Source organism: Corticium candelabrum, chromosome 22, assembly GCF_963422355.1.
Source record: "Corticium candelabrum chromosome 22, ooCorCand1.1, whole genome shotgun sequence".
In the NCBI taxonomy this organism is placed as follows: Eukaryota; Metazoa; Porifera; class Homoscleromorpha; order Homosclerophorida; family Plakinidae; genus Corticium; species Corticium candelabrum.
This window is the reverse complement of record NC_085106.1, coordinates 1,939,704-1,961,391: the sequence shown is the minus strand read 5'-3', so window position 1 is coordinate 1,961,391 and position 21,688 is coordinate 1,939,704. Positions and strand designations below refer to the sequence as shown.

Sequence of the window (21,688 nt, the reverse complement as noted above, 5' to 3'; positions counted from 1 at the left end):
AATAAGGCCCCTATGGGGCCACGAATAGGAGTCAATGTACATACAACTGAATATTAAAGTCATCTGTATATAATTGGCTATCGCTGCCATTAGTTAGATTGGATAGTTTCCTAGCGATGGTCTTCGAATTGCACCGTTGCAGCGACACGGAGAAGCGCTTGCGCCAAAAGCAGAGGAATTCTTTCGAGTTTTTCTTTCCCAAATCGTCCCGTGATCTTTCCGAAAGCTTCTGAAGGTAAGAGGCAGCTGCCTCACCCCAACGACCAAAATGTTCAAAGACCAATGGTATCAGACTCAAGTGTGAAGTTCCAGGGAGATGTAGCTGACTATATTTCGCTCTCTTCCTGTCTTCTCTTCTCATTGCAGCTGCACCATCTTTATCCGCAGCTTGTGATAGAATGTCTTTTGCCCAGGGGTGAGACAGAGCAATATCAAGCTCTACATTAGCACCAGAGCCGACATCAAAAACTGCAATATCAGGACGGTTGTTACTGTCACTATATCTATCTCTAGGTTCTTTCTTGTGGTGTATCTGCACCTGACAGAGGCAATCAGACCATTCTGACACGATTGAATCATGTGACCATACAGGTCCACCACCCTTCTTGCATGTCTGTCTGTCTGTCTGTGTGTCCGTCTGTCTGTCTCTGTGTGTCTGTCTGTCTGTCTGTCTGCCTTTTTGAATTTAAAGATCCAAATGAAAGTTGTTTACATTTGTGAGCCAATTTATTAATTTAATTTAATAATTTTTACAATTAATTTGCAGGACATTCTATTTGGTCTTGTTAAGAAGATGCTGGAAAAGAACAATGCGAAGTCAAAGTCTCGTTGTCCTAAAATAGTGGTTATGTCTGCGACTTTGGATTACAACAAGTTCTCACGCTTCTTCAATGACTGTCCAATCTTTAATATTCCAGGACGACTTTTTCCTGTCGAAAATATCTACTGTGATCTTATAGGACCGAAAGAGTTGGCAGATCCAAATTATGCACCAAAGGTGTGTGTGTGTGTGTGTGTGTGTGTGTGTGTGTGTGTGTGTGTGTTGTGTGTGTGTGTGTGTGTGTGTGTGTGTGTGTGTGTGTGTGTGTGTGTGTGTGTGTGTGTGTGTGTGTGTGTGTGTTGAACAAGTGTTTGCAGATCAATTACTGAGATGGTGCAGTATCTATGCTGGTTTGTTTTGCTTTGATTACATATTGATTATTGTTACAATAGGTTGTGGAAGCTGTTATGGATATCCATGTTGACTATCCTCTTGGTGATGTTCTTGTGTTTCTGACTGGTCAGGCAGAGATCGAGACGGCATGCGACATTCTGTTTGAAAAGGCTGAACGAGTTGACTATGAACATGATGTGAGACATAAGAATGTACGCGCGCTCTTGATCTTGCCAATATATGGTGCCATGCCTACAGGTACACAAGATGTGTGTGTGTGTGTGTGTGTGTATTTGTTTGTTTGTCTGTTTGTGTGTGAGTGTGTGTGTTTGTGTGTGTGTGTGTGTGTGTGTGTGTGGTGTGTGTGTGTGTGTGTGTGTGGTGTGTGTGTGTGTGTGTGGTGTGTGTGTGTGTGTGTGTGTGTGTGTGTGTGTGTGTGTGTGTGTGTGCATTTGTCTGTTTGCCTGTGTCTGTAGTGTGTGCTTCTGTATTTATATTCAATAATTCTTTTCCACTGTTTGACAATGTGTACTCTGTAGACCAACAGAGAGCTGTATTTGAACCAGCAGGACGAGGAGTTAGAAAAGTCATCGTTGCGACCAACATTGCAGGCACATCATTGACAATAGATGGCATCAGGTAATACATTATTCCACTTGTTTACAATAGTGAGGGAAAGACCTTAATATGAAACATTTTGAAACCACATAGAGTAGTACGTACTACTTCAGTATAGCAATCGGTCCATCAGTCAAGGAGCCAACTGTCTAGTGGCACATGTACTAGCACTAAGCAGTAGTGCTTGTATTTGTTATCCTTACTATCTGGGGGTGGAATGGTGTTAGCAGTGTTTGCCAATATTTTGTCTCAGTTTAACTGGCTTGCAAGTGTATGTGTTGGGACTGCCAATCATGTGTAACATACTACTATCAGTGTTCAAACAAGTGGTCATCAAGTTGTTATTTGACGACTAACTGAGTTCATGTGGTGACCAATTATTCCAGTGAGGTTGCCGTCCTGACGACTAAAGTCAATCAAGTTATGGCGGACCCAATAGATTTTTGTTTTTATGCTGTAGAGTAAAATAGTGGAATTACTCAGGTCAGACTGAGAGTGACACCTCTGAATCCCGAGATTTCGTTTACTTGCCAGAACAATCAGTATCATTAGTTGATATTTATGAATTATATGTAAATGTTGCAAACTCCTTGACGACTAAAATTTTGTGAGGTTGCCAAGGTTACAACTACGTCTGCCATAAAAAATTTTGAACTATTTACTAGAACTAAAACATCACCCTTATGGTCTATAGGTTTTTAGATGGCAAAGACTAATTTTTATAAAAGTTAGGGGTGTATCAAAGGATTCGTGTCCATGGTAACAGCAATCCAACTGTGATACAGCGCGGTTGTACTGTACACGTGCCAAGACTAGCAATTAGTCGCAAAAGAGAATGGTGTTATGCCATCGGGACAGAATGTCTACAGAGTGTTAGTTGTTGTGCTTGTGCTACTGTACACTACTTTTTCAAATCTTATTTCAACCCATGCTACCAACTTGCTTGGTGTGGGTGTAACTGGCAATCTTTTGTCTCCACCTGCAATGAACCCTCCCAACAAGCAGAATGCTTGCATTACTCACTCTGACATGAACACTGGTGTTGGTGTTTTTGTTGCTTTTTGTAGCAAGAAAGGTTTTTCGAATGTCAAGAGCCGTTTGCTCTGTAAATCGTCTCTTGATGAGATACTTCAAGTCAACTCTTGGATAGTCTTTTCTAATGATGAATTTTGAAATGAACACCTGAGATGGACTTTGTGATGAAGAGGAAAGAAGTAGTCACTGTTTGGACGTTGGCTGTGAGCTAAATACGTAATTAATTAATTAAATAATTAAGTAATATCACAAGCAAATTGCTGGTGTGGCTGGTTGTTGTGACAGGTTTAGTATGTTGAGTGTTAAGTGGTGATTTGGTGGTAGTCTATGTAATGAGTCATAGAGGCTAATCTGGTCTGTTTTATATAGAGAGCATTTTCTAAGTAATTGCCTAAAGCAATAATGTAAGAGTCTCGTTCTTTAGTAAATTACTACAGTGCCCAACATGATAATTTGGCATGCTGTATGTATTGGTTGTTAATAAAAGAATAATGTTACAATCAAATCTTGGTTGAAGTTTCACTGAAGTGAGAAGACAGCCGAGCTATTGTTCCAAGGAGAGGGCAGAGCAGCATATATTAAGGCTACTGATAAACCCACAACAGCGAATGACTGACCTCCACAATTGACTTTGTGTCACTTACTCAGCTTATGCAGTCAACCAGATCAACTTATCTTACCACTTTCTTGTTAAGTGAAGCCGTTAATATGGTTACATTAATACATCATGAACATTGACATGTACAAGTGCCTTGCTTGGTCTCTAAAAGCCACAACTGGGAATTGTCTAGCTAGCTAGCATTTTTATTTGAGATGGGAAATGTTCTTGTCTATTTTTGGTAATGGAAGAGGGTTAATCATTAACTTAAGAATAGTGTATAATGTGTACTAATGTAGAGTGGCTACATCAAACAGAGTAAACGTGGTTGCAACTGTAAGAAATCAATTCAGGAGTGGTAGTTTTACTGGAAGTATTGAGTTCAAAATGAAGTAAATCGGACCACAAATAAGACAACATCATATCTTACTGGCTTAATTGAATGCCAAGGAGATTTAAGAAAAATGCGGTCTTCATGGAGTATGATAACTAACCATGAAACTGCAGTGTATTTTGGATTTTCTGTGAATTCATAGTCTTGTTTTGCATTCTAAAAAGTGTACTAGTACATTGTAACAGACCCATATGATGTCTAGCATTGATTCGGGTGGTCTGCACTGCATGTTTTTGGCATATTCATTTATACATCCCGCAGACTTTGACCAGAAATTTGGCATTGACCTTTTGATTGTAGCCCATAATGAACGACAATCCTGCTAGCAGACAAACAAACTTGCAGACTTCATCAGAAGTTTAGCACTAACTTGTGTGACCTTTGGATTGTAATCAATGAGGCACATGACAATCCTGCTATCAGACAAAGCAACCAACCCATGCACAGTCATTGACCTTTGAGCCATCACACATAGGACACTAACTGAATATTTCTAGTGAACACTAATGGTTTGCTGTACCTGTTGGTCATGACAGTTAGCTGTAGGTGTCAGAGGTGAAACCCTCAATCAGTGACCCTTGAGCCATCACACATAGGACACCAATTGAGTATTTCTAGTAAACACTAGTGGTTTACTGTAAGATGTTGCTCACAACAGTTAGCTGTAGGTTAATTGCTTGTGCACAGTTATTGGTAGTATTAGCAACAGATACAGCCCACACCTGATAACTCTGGACTCTACACTCTCCAACAGAGGTTTACATGTGACCACATGTACAACATTCAGTAATCTGACCTATAATCTAATCTGACAGTATAGAGTGCAACCAACTTGGTTGGAATAATTGAGAGCTGATTATCGTAGATAAGAGTGAACAAAATATGTACCAAGATTCAGATGTTTCTCGGTTGGACAAAATTTATATAAATGATGCTCACACACGTTTAAATAGTACTCTGAAAGAAGGAAATTGTACTGAAGTCGTGTGATTTCAGGGACATCACTACTGGTGCGGAATTATTTGTGTGATAACAAGTCCTCTTCGTCCACCTCTTTGTTAGCAACTGTTGTGTGTTCCAGTGGATAGATTAACAGTAGCAGACGCAGGTGGCACAAACACTGCCTTGTCCTGTGAAGATTTGTGCTTGAAGTAGTTTAATTAAGATAGACATTTACAAAGCAGAGACACTAGCTGACATGTCGTGTGGCTGGCGTTGTATGGGTTATAAGCCAGTGTGTGTTAGGCACGAGGCTTACACGTTTTTTGGTACTGAGCATACGCAAGGAAGGGAAACTTATGTGTGGAATTTAATTGTGCAATGAGCTGCGATCACACAAAATCACACAAATTCCCCCACGCACCTTTCAAGGTAACTTGTAGTTGCGCTTCTTTACATGTATCATATTTGCTGTGCCAAGATGACACATCAGGCACTAATACAAATTATGGCATGAGCTCATACTGATAATAAGGTCACAGTAGGATTGTGGCTTTAGTACTGACTATTGAACACACCAGGAAGTATTTATATAATCAGTTTATAAGGGTCAGCTGGCCTGAGTGACTTTTGGCTTGTTTCTAGTGGCAGTGCCTGCACTATGATGGAAACACGGATTTGTTGTGTTTAGTGTACAGTAGTAACAAGTGCAGAGATCTTATAGAGTGCAATATCAAGAATGGCACTCATGAATACAACACAGTCTAATCCGAATGGCAATGCAGTTGGCATATATTAATGTAACAGGTGGCACGTGTTAATGTAAAATGTGGCACATACACATGCACATGCAGAGAACCAAACGACCCTGGCAAACATAAGCAGGTGCTTACTCCAATTGCCAGTTTTCTTGGTATGATTGACCCCTACCAGTAGAGTTGAATTTTATTCATTGAATTCTATTGTATTTTGAAGTTGTGTTAGCTTTGCTGCCGTTTGTTGTCAGCAACATTTACTCTGCATTTGTTAGGTATTTTCAACGCATCAGGAAGTAGAAGCAATAGGTCACTGGAAAGTAGCTTTTTCTGGCCTATTGCCATATCATCTTGGCTTCTGTGTCTGTGGAAACCTTTCATATCCTGAAACAAAGTTAGCTCACAATGTAACAGGAAATAGTTTCTGGATCTCGGCATCCATCTAGCTTACAAAAGCAAGCCATAGCATTGTCGTTTAGGTATACAGAGCAATCACAGGCATCATGGGGCATGCATATGGAGGATCAGTTTATAACAACTCCAGAGTAGGCATTGATGCATACATAGAAGTAGATCATTATTCTAATCCACTTCTGGATTGGAGTAGTAATATTTATGTCAGGTTTAGAGACATTATTGAAGGGGAGTGGTTGGGAAATGATGTTATGCTATTGCATTACGTAGCAACTGTGTGTACAGTAACTTAGTCTTCTGTTGCTACCACCAGAGACTAGACTGGTTTGGCACAGTAGGTGAATAATAACTTAAATTTGAGTGACACCTTGATGCACTAGATTCGTTTGACTGTGTGTGGACTGACTGTACCTGACTTTACATACCAAGTAAAAATGACAGTTGGAATGGTGTCGTGTGCCCCAGAGAATCAGTTTAAGCTGGTGTAGTTGACATGCAGATGGATGATGGAACAGGATCACAGCCACAATCGTGCTCTTTGTTTACACTCCCTTCTCACCTTTCGCTCAGTTTGAACTACTGAAAGTGTACAATAACAATTAAGGCATAAAGGGTCAACGTTATGCAATACTTATATATATATATATATATATATATATATATATATATATATATATATTACTGTATAAGGAAAAGGTGTGGTTACGAAGTGTTATCATGGAAACTTATGGAAGCTGTAATTAGGTAGCTACCCTGATGTAAACTTAATTCAATCACTAGTACAGTATAGCTTTGGGCTACATTATAACAATATGAGAAGGCAATGTATGTAATGCTCCTCGTGGTGGGGCAACGAAGTAAAAAGCCACTTGGGGACAAATGTTTGTGATCGTGTATGCAGAGATGAAGATGTTAACAAGATGCTGATTTATTTGTATGGTTGCATTGTTGCTAAACTGTAGCCTAAGGTTGGGACATCTGTATTGTTATTGTTAAGGAAGTTGTTGATAATATGAATCAAATTATTAGATTTGGATTGTATTTTTACGTTGTGTTTTGTTGTTTTTGCCTTTTTGTTACGCAAATTAGCCTGAGGTGTTGTAAGGATTTGTTGTGAATGCGTTAGCTGTTTAATGGTCGACAACGGTTGTGCCTATAATTGTCACACACACACACACACACACACACACACACACACACACACACACACACACACACACACCATCCATTTGCTGCTTGTGCTCCATGATGAGGGTACAGGAGATGCATGCCAAAACGTTAAGTCTACACTGTCTTGACAAAACCGCTGGTGATTATAAAGACCTTGTTGTTTGAAAGTCTGATGACAAAACTGACATGGAATCCTTGAGGCGGAAGAATGACAATGTTGGTGAATCAAACCTGCCTTGTTAAATGCCTGAAATGAACAGCCAGGGTGGGTACAGTGCAGAAGACTCTCAGATTTTATGAGTCGTTTACGCCGTCGTTTTCTGTCACCTCTGAGGCTCTTCTCTTTGTTTTCTGATTTCTTGTTGAAATGCTCTGTGCTACGTTTGATGATGGAGTGCCGAGAGTTGCACTCCTCAGCTTTCTCCCTCCAGGATTTCAACAAGTTGCACTGTTTGAGGTCACCAGATACCACATCATTCCAACAACATTTCTGTTTACCAACATTGTGCTTGCAACCAACAAGAGCAGACACAAGAAGCTGCTTTGGTAAGCGATCATTGGACATCCTTGAGAGATGTCCAACAAAACGGAGACGACGTTGTAAGAGAATCGCTGAGATTCGTTGCTGTTTAGCCATCTTGCGTATTGTAGTGTGATGCTTCTGCTCCTTGATCGAGATCTCCAATATAATTCGAAGGCAACGAATCAAAAAGGACTCAAGACGACGAACATGAGGGTCAAGAAGGACAGTGCACTCAAGATCATACAGCAAGGTTGGAAAGATCACACTGTTCAAAAGACAAACCTTGGTGGTGGTCTTGATCTTAAGTTGATACCACAAGATCCAAGAGAGTGACTGGAAGGCATGTGAGGCTTTACAGATTCTAGAATTAATCTCTGGGTCCAATCCACAATCATTTTGAACAATGCTGCCCAAGTATTGGAAGATGAGAGACCACTTCAATAGTTTCATCTCCTGGCACAAGGCAGATTGGTACAGGAGGTTGAATGTGTGAGCATTCAGATGGTAGAACTACTAAGGTTTTCGTCGTTTTGCAACTAATACCAAGACCCAGTTTTGTACAACAGTTTGATAGAGAGTCCAGCATTGTGGTGAGGTCAAGCCAATTGTCAGAGAGAAGAGCCATATTGTCGGCATACTCTAGATCAGTCACCATGCAAAGATTCAAACCTCAAGGTCTTCCTGTTCCCAACAAGATCAGCATTATGAAGGTAGGCTACTTTGATGCCATTTCTCGTGATCTGTGCTCATCCAGAGCTATGTAAATGGCAACGTCAAAGTAGAGATTGAATAACGCAGGTGCCAACACACAGCCTTGCCGGACACCGTTGGTGACAGGGAACTTGTCCGATACCTTCCCATAAGCCTTTACTGCAGTGCTGGAATTCTTGTGTAGGGCACGAATAATGGCCAGCAACTTGGGAGGCAACTGGTGTGAATAATGAAGGATGTGCCAAAGAGCATCGCGGTTGACCGAATCATATGCCTCTTTTAAATTAATAAAACAAGCATAGATGGGATGGTGATATTCTCGTGCTTTCTCCATCAATAGTCACACACACAAAAATGGCAAATGGCAAATGGATAAGGAGCTGCCATTAAACAGTAATGCCTCCCCCCCGGCCAGATGGTTGGGTTCCTATGCACTAAGTAGGAGCTAACTGTGGTGTGGTCCCACCCAGCCCCCAGTGGCTGATGGACTCGCAGTCGGAGGCCTTTGCCACCCCAGTCAAAGACCAGGTACTCATTTATACTCCTGAGTCGAGAGAGGCAATTGTGTGTAAGTTTCTTGCCCAAGAAAATTATGCCATAGCTCGCCATCACTGAGACTTGAACTTGCAGCCCTGCAAGGTCCCGGATGTTTTCATTCTCCAGACGCACTCTAACACACACACACACACACACACACACACACACACACACACACACACACACACACACACACACACACACACACACACACACACGGTATCTTAGTGTCTGCAAGTCCGAAATTTAATTTGATGTACTTTAGGTATGTTGTAGATAGTGGCTTTGTCAAGCAGCTTTCATACAACCCACGAACTGGACTCGATGCACTGACTGTAGTTCCAATATCTAGGTATTGTTCTATGCGTTATTTCTGTGTTGGCGTGATCTGTACGTGTTGGGACCTCCTGTTTGCTAGGTCTGAGGCAACACAAAGGTCTGGTCGTGCGGGTAGAACTGCACCAGGCAAATGTTTTCGTCTCTATACCGAGCAGGTCTACAACGAATGCATGGATGAGAATACAGTGCCCGAGATCCAACGTACCAATCTCACTAGTGTCGTGCTCAGTCTCAAGTGTCTAGGTGTGCACGATGTCCTTCGATTCAGTTACATTGATCCACCCGAAGAGCGCATGTTGTTAGAAGCTCTCAGGCAGCTCTACATCTTCGAGGCTCTGAACAAGTGTGATTGATCGATTCATGTTTGTCTCAGTCTTCGTGGACGAGGAATGGCATTGTGTTGTAGGAATGGTGAAGTGACGATGCTGGGTCAGCAGATGGTTGAATTCCCACTGCCTCCAGGACTTGCTCGTGCTCTTATTCGCTCTGTCCAGTTGGATTGTGTTGAGGCCATGCTTCCAATTGCTGCAATGCTGTCTGTGGAGAACGTTTTTGTTCGATCAGGTGAGCAATGCTGATTGCATGGTGCAGTTGCTGCAGTCATGTAGGGTTATTATTAATGTTGTAAGGTGCAAGGCAGCAGTCAGAGCTGGTCGAGAAGGCTCATAGGAAGCTGGCAACGCAAGCAGGAGGAAGCAACGATTTTGCAACTCTCTTATGCATTTATCAAAAATGCCATCAAAGGTAAAATTAATAGATATTAATGGGTACGTATGTTGTGTGTACGCATCCGGGCAACGAGAGCTAATTACTAATGGTATCTAATATGGATTATGTGTTTTTCTATAGTGACAACCCGAAGAAATGGTGCTCGGTGCACTTTATTCAGTGGCGAGCTTTGAAGATGGCAGTCAAGGTCAAAGAACAGCTATCTGGTATTCTTTCGCGGATAAACGTGTGTTATTTGAACGTGTCGCGAGAGTAAACTATAGGCATTTAATTGTTTTGTTTCGTCGTAGGTGAGTCTCTCTCGTCGCTCGAAAACTGTTGATTCTCTTAGTGAGCGAACGCGTCAGGCCATTTGCGCCGGCTGTTTCTGCAATGCAGCTCGCAAGTCATTCACATTTAGCGGTACACTCATTGTGATGACTCATCCGTATGACACGTATTGTCGTATAGGTCACAGAAAGGATTAGGTTTTCGTTCAATGGACGGTCACGGCTCAGTTCTTCATATTCACCCGTCATCAGCGGTAGGAATATGCATGTATATTACTGTACTATATTTTTAGTGTGACGTATGTTGTTGGGAGTAGCTGTTTGGTATGGAGGACAAGTTGGATTGGATTGTATTCCACGAAGTCGTCTGGACTACGAGAATTTATGCTCGCACGGTTTGTCCGGTAGGTTTTCGTGCCGCACACGTTCTAATAGTAAACGCACAGGTGGAAGAAGCGTCTTGTGTTTTCTAATTCAGGTGCGGTACGAATGGCTGAAAGACTTGCTGCCGCGTCTCCACGTGGTCGACGTCCACATGTTGAGCAGCTCAGGCGAAGTGGATAGAAACATAGAGGAGAAACCGACAGCCGTGACGGTGTCGGAAGAAGAAAACCCGACGATACCAGCAGGTATGGTCACTGGAAACTGTAATCCGCAGTTTCAGGTTTTCGCATATTAACTAATTAATCTTATTTATTGTTCTTTATTTCGATATTTCGTGTTTGAATTTAGATGAAGAAGACGCACTGAGTAAACTCTCGAGGAGAAACGACGAGTCGTCCGTTGCTGCAGCGAAGATGCGATACCTGCAGAGGAAGAAGGAGAAAACATAGCAACATGACATTAATTAGGTCTACGTAAATTCACTCCATCCAGTGGTGGTGTACTACTGATTCAATATTGAGCAACTAAGGCATTGTTTTATTTACTGCTCTGCTAGACATAGAGATAGCGCACGGACACTGACGCAAAATGCGTCGGTACTGTAAGTACCGACTCGCCGCGATCGGTGCCCTTCGTCCCGCCCTTTTCCGGTAGTAGGCGGGCCGACACTTCACAATATCAGTGCGCGGGTCTTCTCTCGACACATTCCAGTTGCTAGCTGTAAGAGCAACCTGCAGCGTGCTACTCTGCAAGCGTCTTTCCTATGTTAGTTACCGTCTTCTTCGCCTCTCTTTCTACTCTATGGTAATCTCCTCATCCACTCTTTTCTTACCGCGCCTCTTGACTGCTATCACACCAACGGTGCCGGCCACTGTCAGGCCATTCAGAGACGATCGACTGTAGAAGATGGTAGATGACAAGTTTTCTATCAGAAGACGCCGTGTGTGTTCTGTACTGTTTGCATTGCTCAGTGCCGGCTGTTTGCCTACAACGAGTGCTCAGTGTAAGACACGTTTGTGTGTCATTGTGTGTCGTTGTGTGTGAAATTTGTATGTAAGAAGGTCGGTTCCGTTGTGTGGTCGCATCTACGGCTTCTCCACTAGGTTAGACGTGACCATCTGCGGCTCAAAATAGCACTTCCCGTCTCCGCCTTCCATCCTGCATGCTACGGGTTTTGACATGTCACCCCGGCTTGTAGTGCCGTGCGTCGCTTTGACGTGCGTAGGTAGTAATAGACAGAATACGTAATTTGTTATCGTTTTATTAGATAGAAGGGATGGGGATGCGTCGCGTAGCGTTGTGTTTTAGATTATTGCGCGATTACCGGCTAACGTCCGGGAATTTGTTGTGATGACAGGTCCCGGTAACCTGAGAAACAAGAACATCATACCTGTGGCTGAGATACGTCAACTTGATGACGAAATAGCAAACGTCAGGATGCAGCGTGGGCCATTTCACCTGCCCAGTCTAAAACAGTGTCAGTTACTAGAGAAGATGAATAAGATCTTAGCTGGAGACGAGGATGGCTCGTTTCGGATAACAGGCGATGGCTTATTGCATCTTAATACTACACTGAACAGCACGAAGCGATCATTGTATACACTCCATCTTTCTTTGCTTGAAAAATGGAGAGTCGGAGAGGACGAAACCTTCTTGACTATCAACCAGTCGGCTTGTGTTGAGATCTGTGTGTGTCCTGGTGCATCGAATAATTGTGTGCCTGCATCGAGTCCAACTTCTGTTGCTTTGTCTTCTGGTTACGATGCATCGACTTCGATAACAACTTCGACTCTTGGTGGTTCTGTTATTGTTACTACACGGGAATATCTGACGTCAAGTTCGATGGAATCTGGTGTAAAGACCGTACCGATAACATATAATACTATGACTGAACGTACAACGGTAATCGATAGGCATCTGAATAGTGTGCGGCCAGCAGTGTCAGACGTCGAGGAACAACTTCGTCTTGTAATTATACTCGGCGCGATGGTACTCGCAGTGGCAGTACTGATTATTTTACTCATGGCACTCCAACTGTATAAAAAATCAAGGTAAAATAATTTATATATTATTATTATTATTATTATTATTATTAGAAAGTGAAATTGTAATTGTTGGTTTGTAGGAAACATTGGTGTATGAAAGTGCGTTCGGCACCAGTGTCTCCGCATGATATCGAAGTGTCAACGAATCATGATTTCTCGGAGCCACTGCCTGATAATGAGCTGTTTTATTATTACTATACCGACGTGGACAGTCAAGTAGAGACGCCAGGGTTTGTGAGCAGCAATCGAAGGGATCGGTATCATGTTGATACTAAGGAGGTTTCACACGGTGAATGCCATCGAGATGTATATGATGCCAGTCAGTTGCGTCGTTTGAGGTTCGTCGCTCAGCGTGACTTGAGTGTTGAGACGGCAAAATGGGTGGACGAGCAGCGACAGATTACAGAGAGACGAACTTCAATGCCGACCGCATTGGATGACGTCTCGGTTGATTCTAGGGACGACGGTGGAGATTCTCTTCCCGAGTTCTCGTTTAGATCACTTCCCAGTCATCTTCTTATGAACATTACAGGAGATAATAATATCATTTTGACGAACCCGCTTGCTAAAGTTGTGAGTCCACAAGCTCATTGTTCATCACGACCAACTGAATCGCCTGTTTCTTCGTTAGCAAGTTGGGCAGTGAGACACGGGTCTGACTATGGATCTCCGGAGTCCCAGTTGCCTCCTGTCGAGCAGTCGAGTTGACAAAGTTGAATATATACTCAGAGGTAGAGATATCAACAACTCGTACTCTGGAGAATGTTTTATACTGGATGTTTACGACGAGTAAATGTAGTGTAGTCGATTGGATCTTGGTGGCACGTTGAGTCACTTGATGTTTTAGTCGTCTGAAACTATCGAGGCAGTTTATTAACCAGAGAGTTTAAATATCTCTATTTAGACGTATAATTATTACTGACCTATCTTGATTTGAACAGTTTGTCATTAATCAAGATTCAATAATTTTATATTACATTGATTCATAGCGCTTAATGTGTGCAAATTTGCTTGTGCTAATGACGTCATTCTGCTCATTACAGTTGTTTTAACGCGCGTTAACCACACAATTACGTAGCTAGAAAGTGATACTTGACCATCCACTTCTTGACGATAGAGAGAGATACCTGTAGTAGTAGTGTGCTTAATCACTTTCTCACAATATTGGGTGCAAGGGCAGGAATTTTGTACGAGCGCGAGGACTAAGCGTAATCCGGATCCCGAGCCACCCTAAGGACTCTAAGCGCAAGCGCAGTGGTTTGGAGGGAAACTCGAAGAAAATGGCGAAGGCGTTGTTTCCCATTCTCAACCCCTCATCTATACACCAAATGCTGGTGGAAGAATTTAGGACTGATTCAGCGACTGATTTTCGTCCCGACCTCGCCGACATCGCCTCCCCAAAAGTCAGTCTCAATCTAGACGTTAACGAGAGACGCTACAGTCGTCGCTGTACACATATGATTTTTTACAATCGCAGAGTGCATCTATGCCACGTCTGTATTCTGAAATATTTGCACTGATCGTAGGATGTCAAATGGAGCTTGAGGTCGGTTGGTATTTTGAACGAGTGAATGATACGGGTACTTTAGTGACTTGTCTGTCATTTCTGTGTTACTAGCCGACGTTTGAGGCTACAAATGAGTTGGAATATCCAGAGCTCTACAAAGACTGCACCCCAAAATTGATGTTCCTACGAGGAATGTAAGCACAGTACGTACACTAATTATTAATTAACCATCAATAGCTGTTAGCTCTGTTTGCGCATGCGCTAAAGTTCAGTACACTCGTCAAGCATGTGGCAACCATCACACGAGTCTGTTAGTTTTGCTTTTTGAGCAAAAAGAAATGGGAGTGTTGTGGCTGCAATGACCTTTTCAGTATAATATCTGCAGCGAGAGGGCATGTGGAACACGCGGTGTTAACCTATGTGTACGTGTTTGTTAGGAAGAAATTAATGAAATATATGGCAATTGATGATTTTGGAATCGCTGACATTCTATCACCAGGTACATGCAACTACAGATGAGACATAGCGTGCTAGAATGGTGTGTGTGTGTGTGTGTGTGTGTGTGTGTGTGTGTGTGTGTGTGTGTGTGTCAATTGAGGCTGCAGGTCTTCGGATGGCCAGCCATTACAAAATCCTAATTTCAGGCTCGAATATGATCATTTCTGTTTATGCTTGCTTTTGTCAAGAATCAAAGTGGTAAACACGATCACTTGAGTTGCATTATAACCAATTTGCAACGTTCGTTCAATGACATGGTTTGAGCAAAACTGACAGTGGATTGTGCATCTAGCCTTGTTATCTTGTTTGCCAGTCAGTCTGCTTTTCTGCCTACTTGTTTGTCTTACTGGTTGTCAATACAGTATGTATCACTGTATGTATGTATGTATCTATCTATCTATCTATGTATGTCTGTTTGTTTGTTCATCTGTGTGTCTGTCTATTTGTCTGTTTGTTGCTTGTTCATCTGGTTTTGTGTCTGTCTGTCTCAGTGTCTTTCTGTTTGTTGTTTGTTCATCATTTTGTCTATCTTAGTTTCTTTGTGTGTGTGTGTGTTTGTATGTATGTTTATGTTTGTTTATCTGTCCATTTGCTTGTCTAACTGAGTAATCGTGACTTCACTTTGTACAGACAGAAAGAGGACGCTGTACATCTTAAGGTTTGTCATTATCTTCTCACTTTCTCGCCTGCTCATTTACACCAATCTTTGTTTCAGTGGAGTTGTCAACTATCTGATGTTCAAGAAACACTACGACCGGAAACTTGATACAGCTGAAAAACGTTTAGTAAGTTTATTGTGAGTCGATCAACAATTGCACTGTTAGTTAATGTAGTAACAATTAATTAATTAAAAGTCCAGACTGTACATGTACCATAGATGTCTCCAGTCAAGCTCCATAGTCAGCACTGGCCCAGAGACTTTGCGTAGCACACAGATGCTAATAGGCAATGTTATTAGACATGAGGTATCTTTGTTAGAAGGGCTTGATCTATAGTTTTGCGTAGCCAGACCTTCTGCCCTCGTACTTCCGGTGAGAAAGCAATATTTACCAGAAGTAGGAAGGTTGGCAAGGGTCTGGTACTATTGTATGGGGTACCACAGTATCAAATTGTATTTTATAGTTTGTATGGTATGGTATGGTATTGTATAATTGTATTCAATAATTGTATGGTATTGTATCAGAGGAGGTACGTCATGCACCACCCTATTCGGGATTTGTGACGGGAACTTAGCCATTCTGATGTCTGAGAGCATAGCCATTGTTTCCACAGTTCTGTTTCTACAGTAGCTGCATTGCTAGTTATTTGCTACCTAGTGAAATCTAAGAGTGTTTGGAACACCACGCTCACATCTCTACACTACTCGTAGTCTAGACAGCAGTCTGCGCATCCCATGATGATTGACTTAAGGAGAGGATTGGGTTCTCGATTGCTGCTTTAGCTTGCTACTTCCACTGCCAACTGCGCAAGAAGAGAGTCCAGAATAGTACAATAGCACGTAATTTGTACACATTCTATTGCCATCGTAGATGTGCATGCAGCTAGAGACTAGACATAATCTAGAACTCATGACAGAAAGTTGCTTGCTGGGCTAGATCTCAGTAGCATATAAAGACATGTTGGATGAGAGAAACACTTCACAACACAGGTGTGTACCTGGGGGGTTCGGGGGGGGATGTGAACGAACCGACCCATTTCAGTCAGATGTCCGCTTGTTTTCTGTTTGGTTCCGTAGCGGTCTCATTGTATTAATTACATTACTCTTATAGTATAAGTTATACCCAACCATCTAGATTTTGTTCTATTCATCACTGTCTACGCTTGTATCTTTGAAGTCATCTTGCAATGGAATATAGAGCATGTTGAACTGATAGATGACTGGGAGGTCCACTAGAGCACTATGAGAGCCGACCCATAAATGCCCAGGTACACCCCTGCAACAACAAAGTGAACGGACGACTTCCATAAACCAGAAATGGATTTTATTGCCGTAGTTGCAAAGTCTAATCTTGGGGCTTTAAGATTTCTCAATGCAACGCCTTTCCACAACTATTGCTCTATTCAGAACAGCACTAAATGGATCAAAGACTCTACTTATACAAATGCAAAGGCATGATCAACCCACAGACCTGTGTGATGATGCAACTCAAGACACGTCAAGGTTTAGGCAACTATTCCAATCCTGTGGCTAGAGTAACACGTAAAACAACACCTTGCATCGCAGACACTTCAAATAGGATCATGCTTGGGGCGAACAGATCAGTCAAGGTATTGACTGCACCCACTGCCGTGAGGCGTGTTTTCGGTTACTGCACATGTGCATGTGGGAAAGCATGCCGTACCCCTCTGGTATTGTATTACCGGTATATGGCATTTGTATTGTATTGCGTTGTGTTGTATTGTGTTGTGTTGTGTTGTATTGTGTTGTGTTATGTTGTATTGTATTGTGTTGTGTTGTGTTGTGTTGTGTTGTGTTGTATGTATTGTGTTGTGTTGTGTTGTATTATGTTGTATTGTGTTGTATTGTGTTGTGTTATGTTGTATTGTATTGTGTTGTATTGTGTTGTGTTGTGTTGTGTTGTGTTGTGTTGTGTTGTGTTGTATGTATTGTGTTGTGTTGTGTTGTATTATGTTGTATTGTGTTGTGTTGTGTTGTATTGCATTGTGTTGTTGCATTGTGTTGTATTGTGGTGTGTTGTGTTGTATTGCATTGTGTTGTACTGTGTTGTGTTGTGTTGTGTTGTATTATGTTGTGTTGTGTTGTATTATGTTGTGTTGTGTTGTATTGCATTGTATTGTGTTGTATTGCATTGTGTTGTGTTGTGTTGTGTTGTATTGTGTTGTGTTGTATTGTATTGTGTTGAGTTGTGTTGTGTTGTGTTGTGTTGCATTGTATTGTGTTGTGTTGTGTTGTGGTGTGTTGTGTTGCATTGTGTTGCATTATGTTGTGTTGTGTTGTGTTGTGTTGTGTTGTGTTGTGTTGTATTGTGTTGTGTTGTATTTTATAATACTAGGATGAGATAGACGCTCAGAAAGCTGCAGCAACTACACATTTGGTTGCCTTGCAAGAGAAAGTTGATAAGAGCAGGTAAACTACGTTATCACTCACTACCAGCTGTTTACGTTTCGTTCACTTGTGGTGTTTGTTATGCCAGGCAACGGGTGGCTGAAGTCAACTCACAAAAATTGGAATTTGCAACTAAAAGTGAGGAGTTAGTGGAAGAGGTGGCAGCATTGGACACTCAAGGTTGTAGTTTGACTAAACGCAAGGAAGAGTTGAAGGGCAAAGTGCAAGAAGCACAGAGTGCGGAAGTGAGGAGGCTTACTGTGTTGTTTTGGTGTTGAGTTTTAGTGTAGATTGAAGTGGGAGACCGTTTGCACACACACACACACACACACACACACACACACACGAATGGACAGACCACATGTGGACACACACATTACATACTGATACATATACATATGACATACGTCACATACTTGTATGCAGGGCTTACATCTCAATATTATTGCTTTCGTTAGGCAACAGCGATGGTCGAATTGGCAACTGTCAACGAGCGGCTCAGTCAACTAGAGAGCCAAATAGTGGAACCACCAGACCAGCTGAAAGCCGTACGATTAGCTCACTCTGAGTGGTTGTCGCACTCTCCTTGATTGCTTATATCTATGACTTTAGAAAAAAGAGATGCTGATAGAGAGCAATCACGAACTCTTTGTACAAATCCAGCAAGCCCAAGAGGAAGCTGGTAAGAAGAGAATCAGCATCAGTTTTATGGAGGAGACAACACAGGTGCCGAGTGACTTCAAATTTATTTGTTACATTTGCACTAATTTGTCTATCTAACGATTCTTGTTGAAGATTATGGAAAAGTTTATGGCACTACTTACACGTAAGGGAGGATATCAGGAAGAAATATGGTTAGTGGGGCAACGTAGAGTTTGATCCTTTAGATAGAGTGTTGTTTGGTTTAACGGGCTTGATTTCTCTAGTCAACTTCAGAAAGAAATTGAAAAATTTCACTACCAGAAGGTTGAGTGTAAGCAAGAAATGAAGAGGCAAATTGCCGATGAGGAGGTATGCTAATAGGTGTGTGTGTGTGTGTGTGTGTGTGTGTGAGTGTGTGAGTGTGTGTGTGTCACTGTGTGTGTCTGTGTCACTGTGTGTGTGTCTGTGTGTGTGTCTGTGTCCCTGTGTGTGTGCCTGTGTGTGTGTGTGTGTGTGTGTGTGTGTGTGTGTGTGTGTGTGTGTGTGTGTGTGTGTGTGTGTGTGTGTGTGTGATACAAACAATGTATACTTTATGTAGTTTTTGACTTGGGTTTGCAAGTGTTATATTGACATGTTTTATGTATTGAATTTCTAATGTGTAGCTTTGTAAGAGAAAACTGGACATGTTGGTAGCCAAGAAAGCTCAGCTCACCAAACAGATTGAGATGAGGAGCATGGCACACAACTCCGAGCTGGATCGCTTTGCAACGTGAGTGGACACACTTTTGCATAGTTCGTTGTCAATGAAAGTACCCCCTCCCATCTTAATGTTAGTGAAAAGAAGAAACTCGTGGAGCTGACAACGTCGAACAAGAAGTTACTGGAAATGATGGAAGCAGAGGAACAAAAAATCAGACAAGAGGTGAACGTAACATTATGTATTGTACATATCCAGTCTGAGTAACTAAGATCTTGTTATTTTGCTACACGATAATTTGGCAGCTTGACATAGGTGCATCAAAATCGATATACGAATGTACCGTATTTCTGAAATTAAGTGCCACGTTTTAATGAATTCCAATAGATCTAGCTCGAAGTTTGAAGGACAAATCATACGACTTCGTTTGAGGCGTACACGAGGCAAACGTTTCTTTAGACTATGACATCTCAAAGTGTGAAAGCGTACCAGTATGGTAAGTGTTGTTCTCTTGAAAGGGTGTCACACCTATAGTGTGTACACATACACACTCAGAGTAACTCTTATATCCCGTTTACACTGGCATGTTCACACGGGCCGGACCATGCCAGCTTGGTGCTACCCGGTCCAACGTGCCAGTGTAAACGCAACCGGCCAAGTTGGGAGCAGCCGGAGTGGGCTAACTCAGCCTGTTTGATTTGAGTGATCTGGCTCGGTGCAGTCCGGTCCCGTTGCGTTGTGTAAACGCGAGTAGGCTAGATGACTCGGTTGAATATCGATAAAGCATGTGCAGCAGATGTATTATTCTCGGATATGGTGTGGACTGACGACGAAAGTCTATCTGATTTCATTGTGGGAGACGAAGCCGTCCAGAGTCAGCTCGTCATCACAAGCAGTAGCGCTCCTCGTTTTCTAGACTGATAGCGATTCCAAAACGTGACTCTTTTGCACGATAGATGCAGTCTCTTGCGCCACTTCACCCGCCACACTCTATCCTTCGGTTTTTAAAACAAGAACACACACAAAGCAACTCCATGTTTATACATATTAAGACACGTGACAGTCATGTGATTATAAACACACCTATCTAGCCCGTTTGCAACCTCGCAGTGTAAACGCATGCTGGCTCAGTCAACAATTCACACTCTGCTGGAATACTCGAACAGGCTGGCTGGTCCTCGTTTGTCTTGTCAGTGCAAACGAGGTATTAGAGCACTGACAGAGATTGCTTAATTGAAGACAAATGGTAACACCATAGGTGTAGTTACAATATAAGCACACGAGGCAAATGGGCGTGGTTTTCTTCTAACGTGGTACTGTTCTTGAAGTTTTTATATCGAGCCGTTTGAGTTTCTGTATGTTGCTCTACTTGTAACATGGTCGATCCACCATTGACGAAACAACCATTAGCTCAGGCATTGATTCTGCAGTCTTGTAAGCAGGTTGAAGCTGACCGGTGTGTGTGGTATTTTGTAGCTTTGTACCTGTTTCAGACTAGCCTCGTCCCCAGACTCACGTGAGCCTGGCGGTGTCCGGTTTCCGTATGACACTTTCAGCCTCCCGTGAGGCTGAAAGTGTCATACGGAAACCGGACACCGCCAGGCTCACGTGAGTCTGGGGACGAGGCTATTTCAGACTTTGTACTGTGATATTAAAGGTAACACGATGTTCACCGAGTCACACCAAGGGACGTCGCGTGGGTCTCAGAAGTGAGGAGCTCATCATTAAAATAGAAGATGTGATGTTATAGACAACACGTAACATGTCAAAACTAAGATGTTTTAGGACTGCTTGATTCTCAAAGAACCCGAGATTAAATACAATAATTATTTTAATGAATCGCCCTCTCAAAAAGTGGGGGAAGTGCCTACCCTAGCCCATAGTACTTGACTTGCTCGGTCACACTATATCAAATCTCAAAAAGTTGATTTTAACTTGTGATTTAATTTTGAAATAGTTGATATTAACTTTCTTTGAATTAAGTCAAAGGAGGGTTATGCCTTTGAACACGAAGCACTGATGTTGTGTTACCAATATTCTGATAGCTGCTTAGTTTGACAGTCTCAATTGGAACAAGAAACATGGTCGGAATAATGACGTCTGACTGTACTGTATTCATATGTACCGGGTATATTAGCATACAATGGGAGTTTCTTATCTAGGCAGTGAGTGTAGACTATTTGTTCGTAATTACAACTCATGTAGCACAGCAGAGCCTTCAATTCGACAGTCTGATTCAACTCCATCGAGTAATTCCTGTACTTTGAACACTCAGTTTTGAGTCAACACACACATGGACACATCGCTTTTGACTGTAACGATATCTTGCTATTTGTAGATGGAACGTTGTCGTGAGCAACATAAGCAGGCGATAGAGAACTTGGTGCTGAAGGCGAGAGACATGCTTCATACGGTAAACGTATTTCATTGTTTGAGTGCACGTACTGTTGTGTTGCATTACGACTCTGTCAGGTCGACCAACGAGTGGCCGAGTTGGAACACAATGAAGAGAGTCAGAGGAACAAAATGCTGTTGTTTATGGAACAGGAAATGTGATTATTTATTTGGTGTTGTCGTAAAGACATGTTGTTACTGTAGTAGTAGGCGATGGCTGAGATTGAGACCGATGAAAGTAAACTTCTAGTACAATACTTTGCACGTGTA

General features: G+C 42.1%; 2 protein-coding genes across 2 annotated transcripts in view; both read left to right on the top strand.

The window, feature by feature from the left end:
• The window catches only part of LOC134197672 (uncharacterized), a 25,142-nt gene extending 3,469 nt beyond the window's left edge, over positions 1–21,673 (top strand). The window contains exons 2-31 of the mRNA XM_062667018.1: positions 767–997; positions 1,213–1,411; positions 1,693–1,792; positions 9,113–9,199; positions 9,266–9,529; positions 9,593–9,750; positions 9,816–9,930; positions 10,036–10,141; positions 10,206–10,300; positions 10,366–10,438; positions 10,502–10,588; positions 10,663–10,848; positions 11,877–12,619; positions 12,694–13,303; positions 13,789–14,016; positions 14,091–14,159; positions 14,232–14,314; positions 14,558–14,619; positions 15,249–15,276; positions 15,334–15,403; positions 17,633–17,706; positions 17,774–17,930; positions 18,144–18,233; positions 18,298–18,411; positions 18,481–18,539; positions 18,612–18,696; positions 18,990–19,096; positions 19,162–19,249; positions 21,363–21,437; positions 21,497–21,673. Of these exons, the coding sequence (XP_062523002.1) occupies positions 767–997; positions 1,213–1,411; positions 1,693–1,792; positions 9,113–9,199; positions 9,266–9,529; positions 9,593–9,750; positions 9,816–9,930; positions 10,036–10,141; positions 10,206–10,300; positions 10,366–10,438; positions 10,502–10,588; positions 10,663–10,848; positions 11,877–12,619; positions 12,694–13,303; positions 13,789–14,016; positions 14,091–14,159; positions 14,232–14,314; positions 14,558–14,619; positions 15,249–15,276; positions 15,334–15,403; positions 17,633–17,706; positions 17,774–17,930; positions 18,144–18,233; positions 18,298–18,411; positions 18,481–18,539; positions 18,612–18,696; positions 18,990–19,096; positions 19,162–19,249; positions 21,363–21,437; positions 21,497–21,580 (4,527 nt within the window). The 3' untranslated portion in view covers positions 21,581–21,673. The remainder of the gene's footprint in view (positions 1–766; positions 998–1,212; positions 1,412–1,692; positions 1,793–9,112; positions 9,200–9,265; positions 9,530–9,592; positions 9,751–9,815; positions 9,931–10,035; positions 10,142–10,205; positions 10,301–10,365; positions 10,439–10,501; positions 10,589–10,662; positions 10,849–11,876; positions 12,620–12,693; positions 13,304–13,788; positions 14,017–14,090; positions 14,160–14,231; positions 14,315–14,557; positions 14,620–15,248; positions 15,277–15,333; positions 15,404–17,632; positions 17,707–17,773; positions 17,931–18,143; positions 18,234–18,297; positions 18,412–18,480; positions 18,540–18,611; positions 18,697–18,989; positions 19,097–19,161; positions 19,250–21,362; positions 21,438–21,496) is intronic.
• LOC134197004 (uncharacterized) lies at positions 11,279–13,609 on the top strand. The gene is made up of 3 exons (XM_062666236.1): positions 11,279–11,571; positions 11,926–12,619; positions 12,694–13,609. The coding sequence occupies exons 1-3, from the start codon at positions 11,475–11,477 to the stop codon at positions 13,319–13,321; spliced, it is 1,419 nt and encodes a 472-aa protein (XP_062522220.1). The 5' UTR covers positions 11,279–11,474; the 3' UTR covers positions 13,322–13,609.
• Positions 21,674–21,688: the final 15 nt, after the last annotated feature.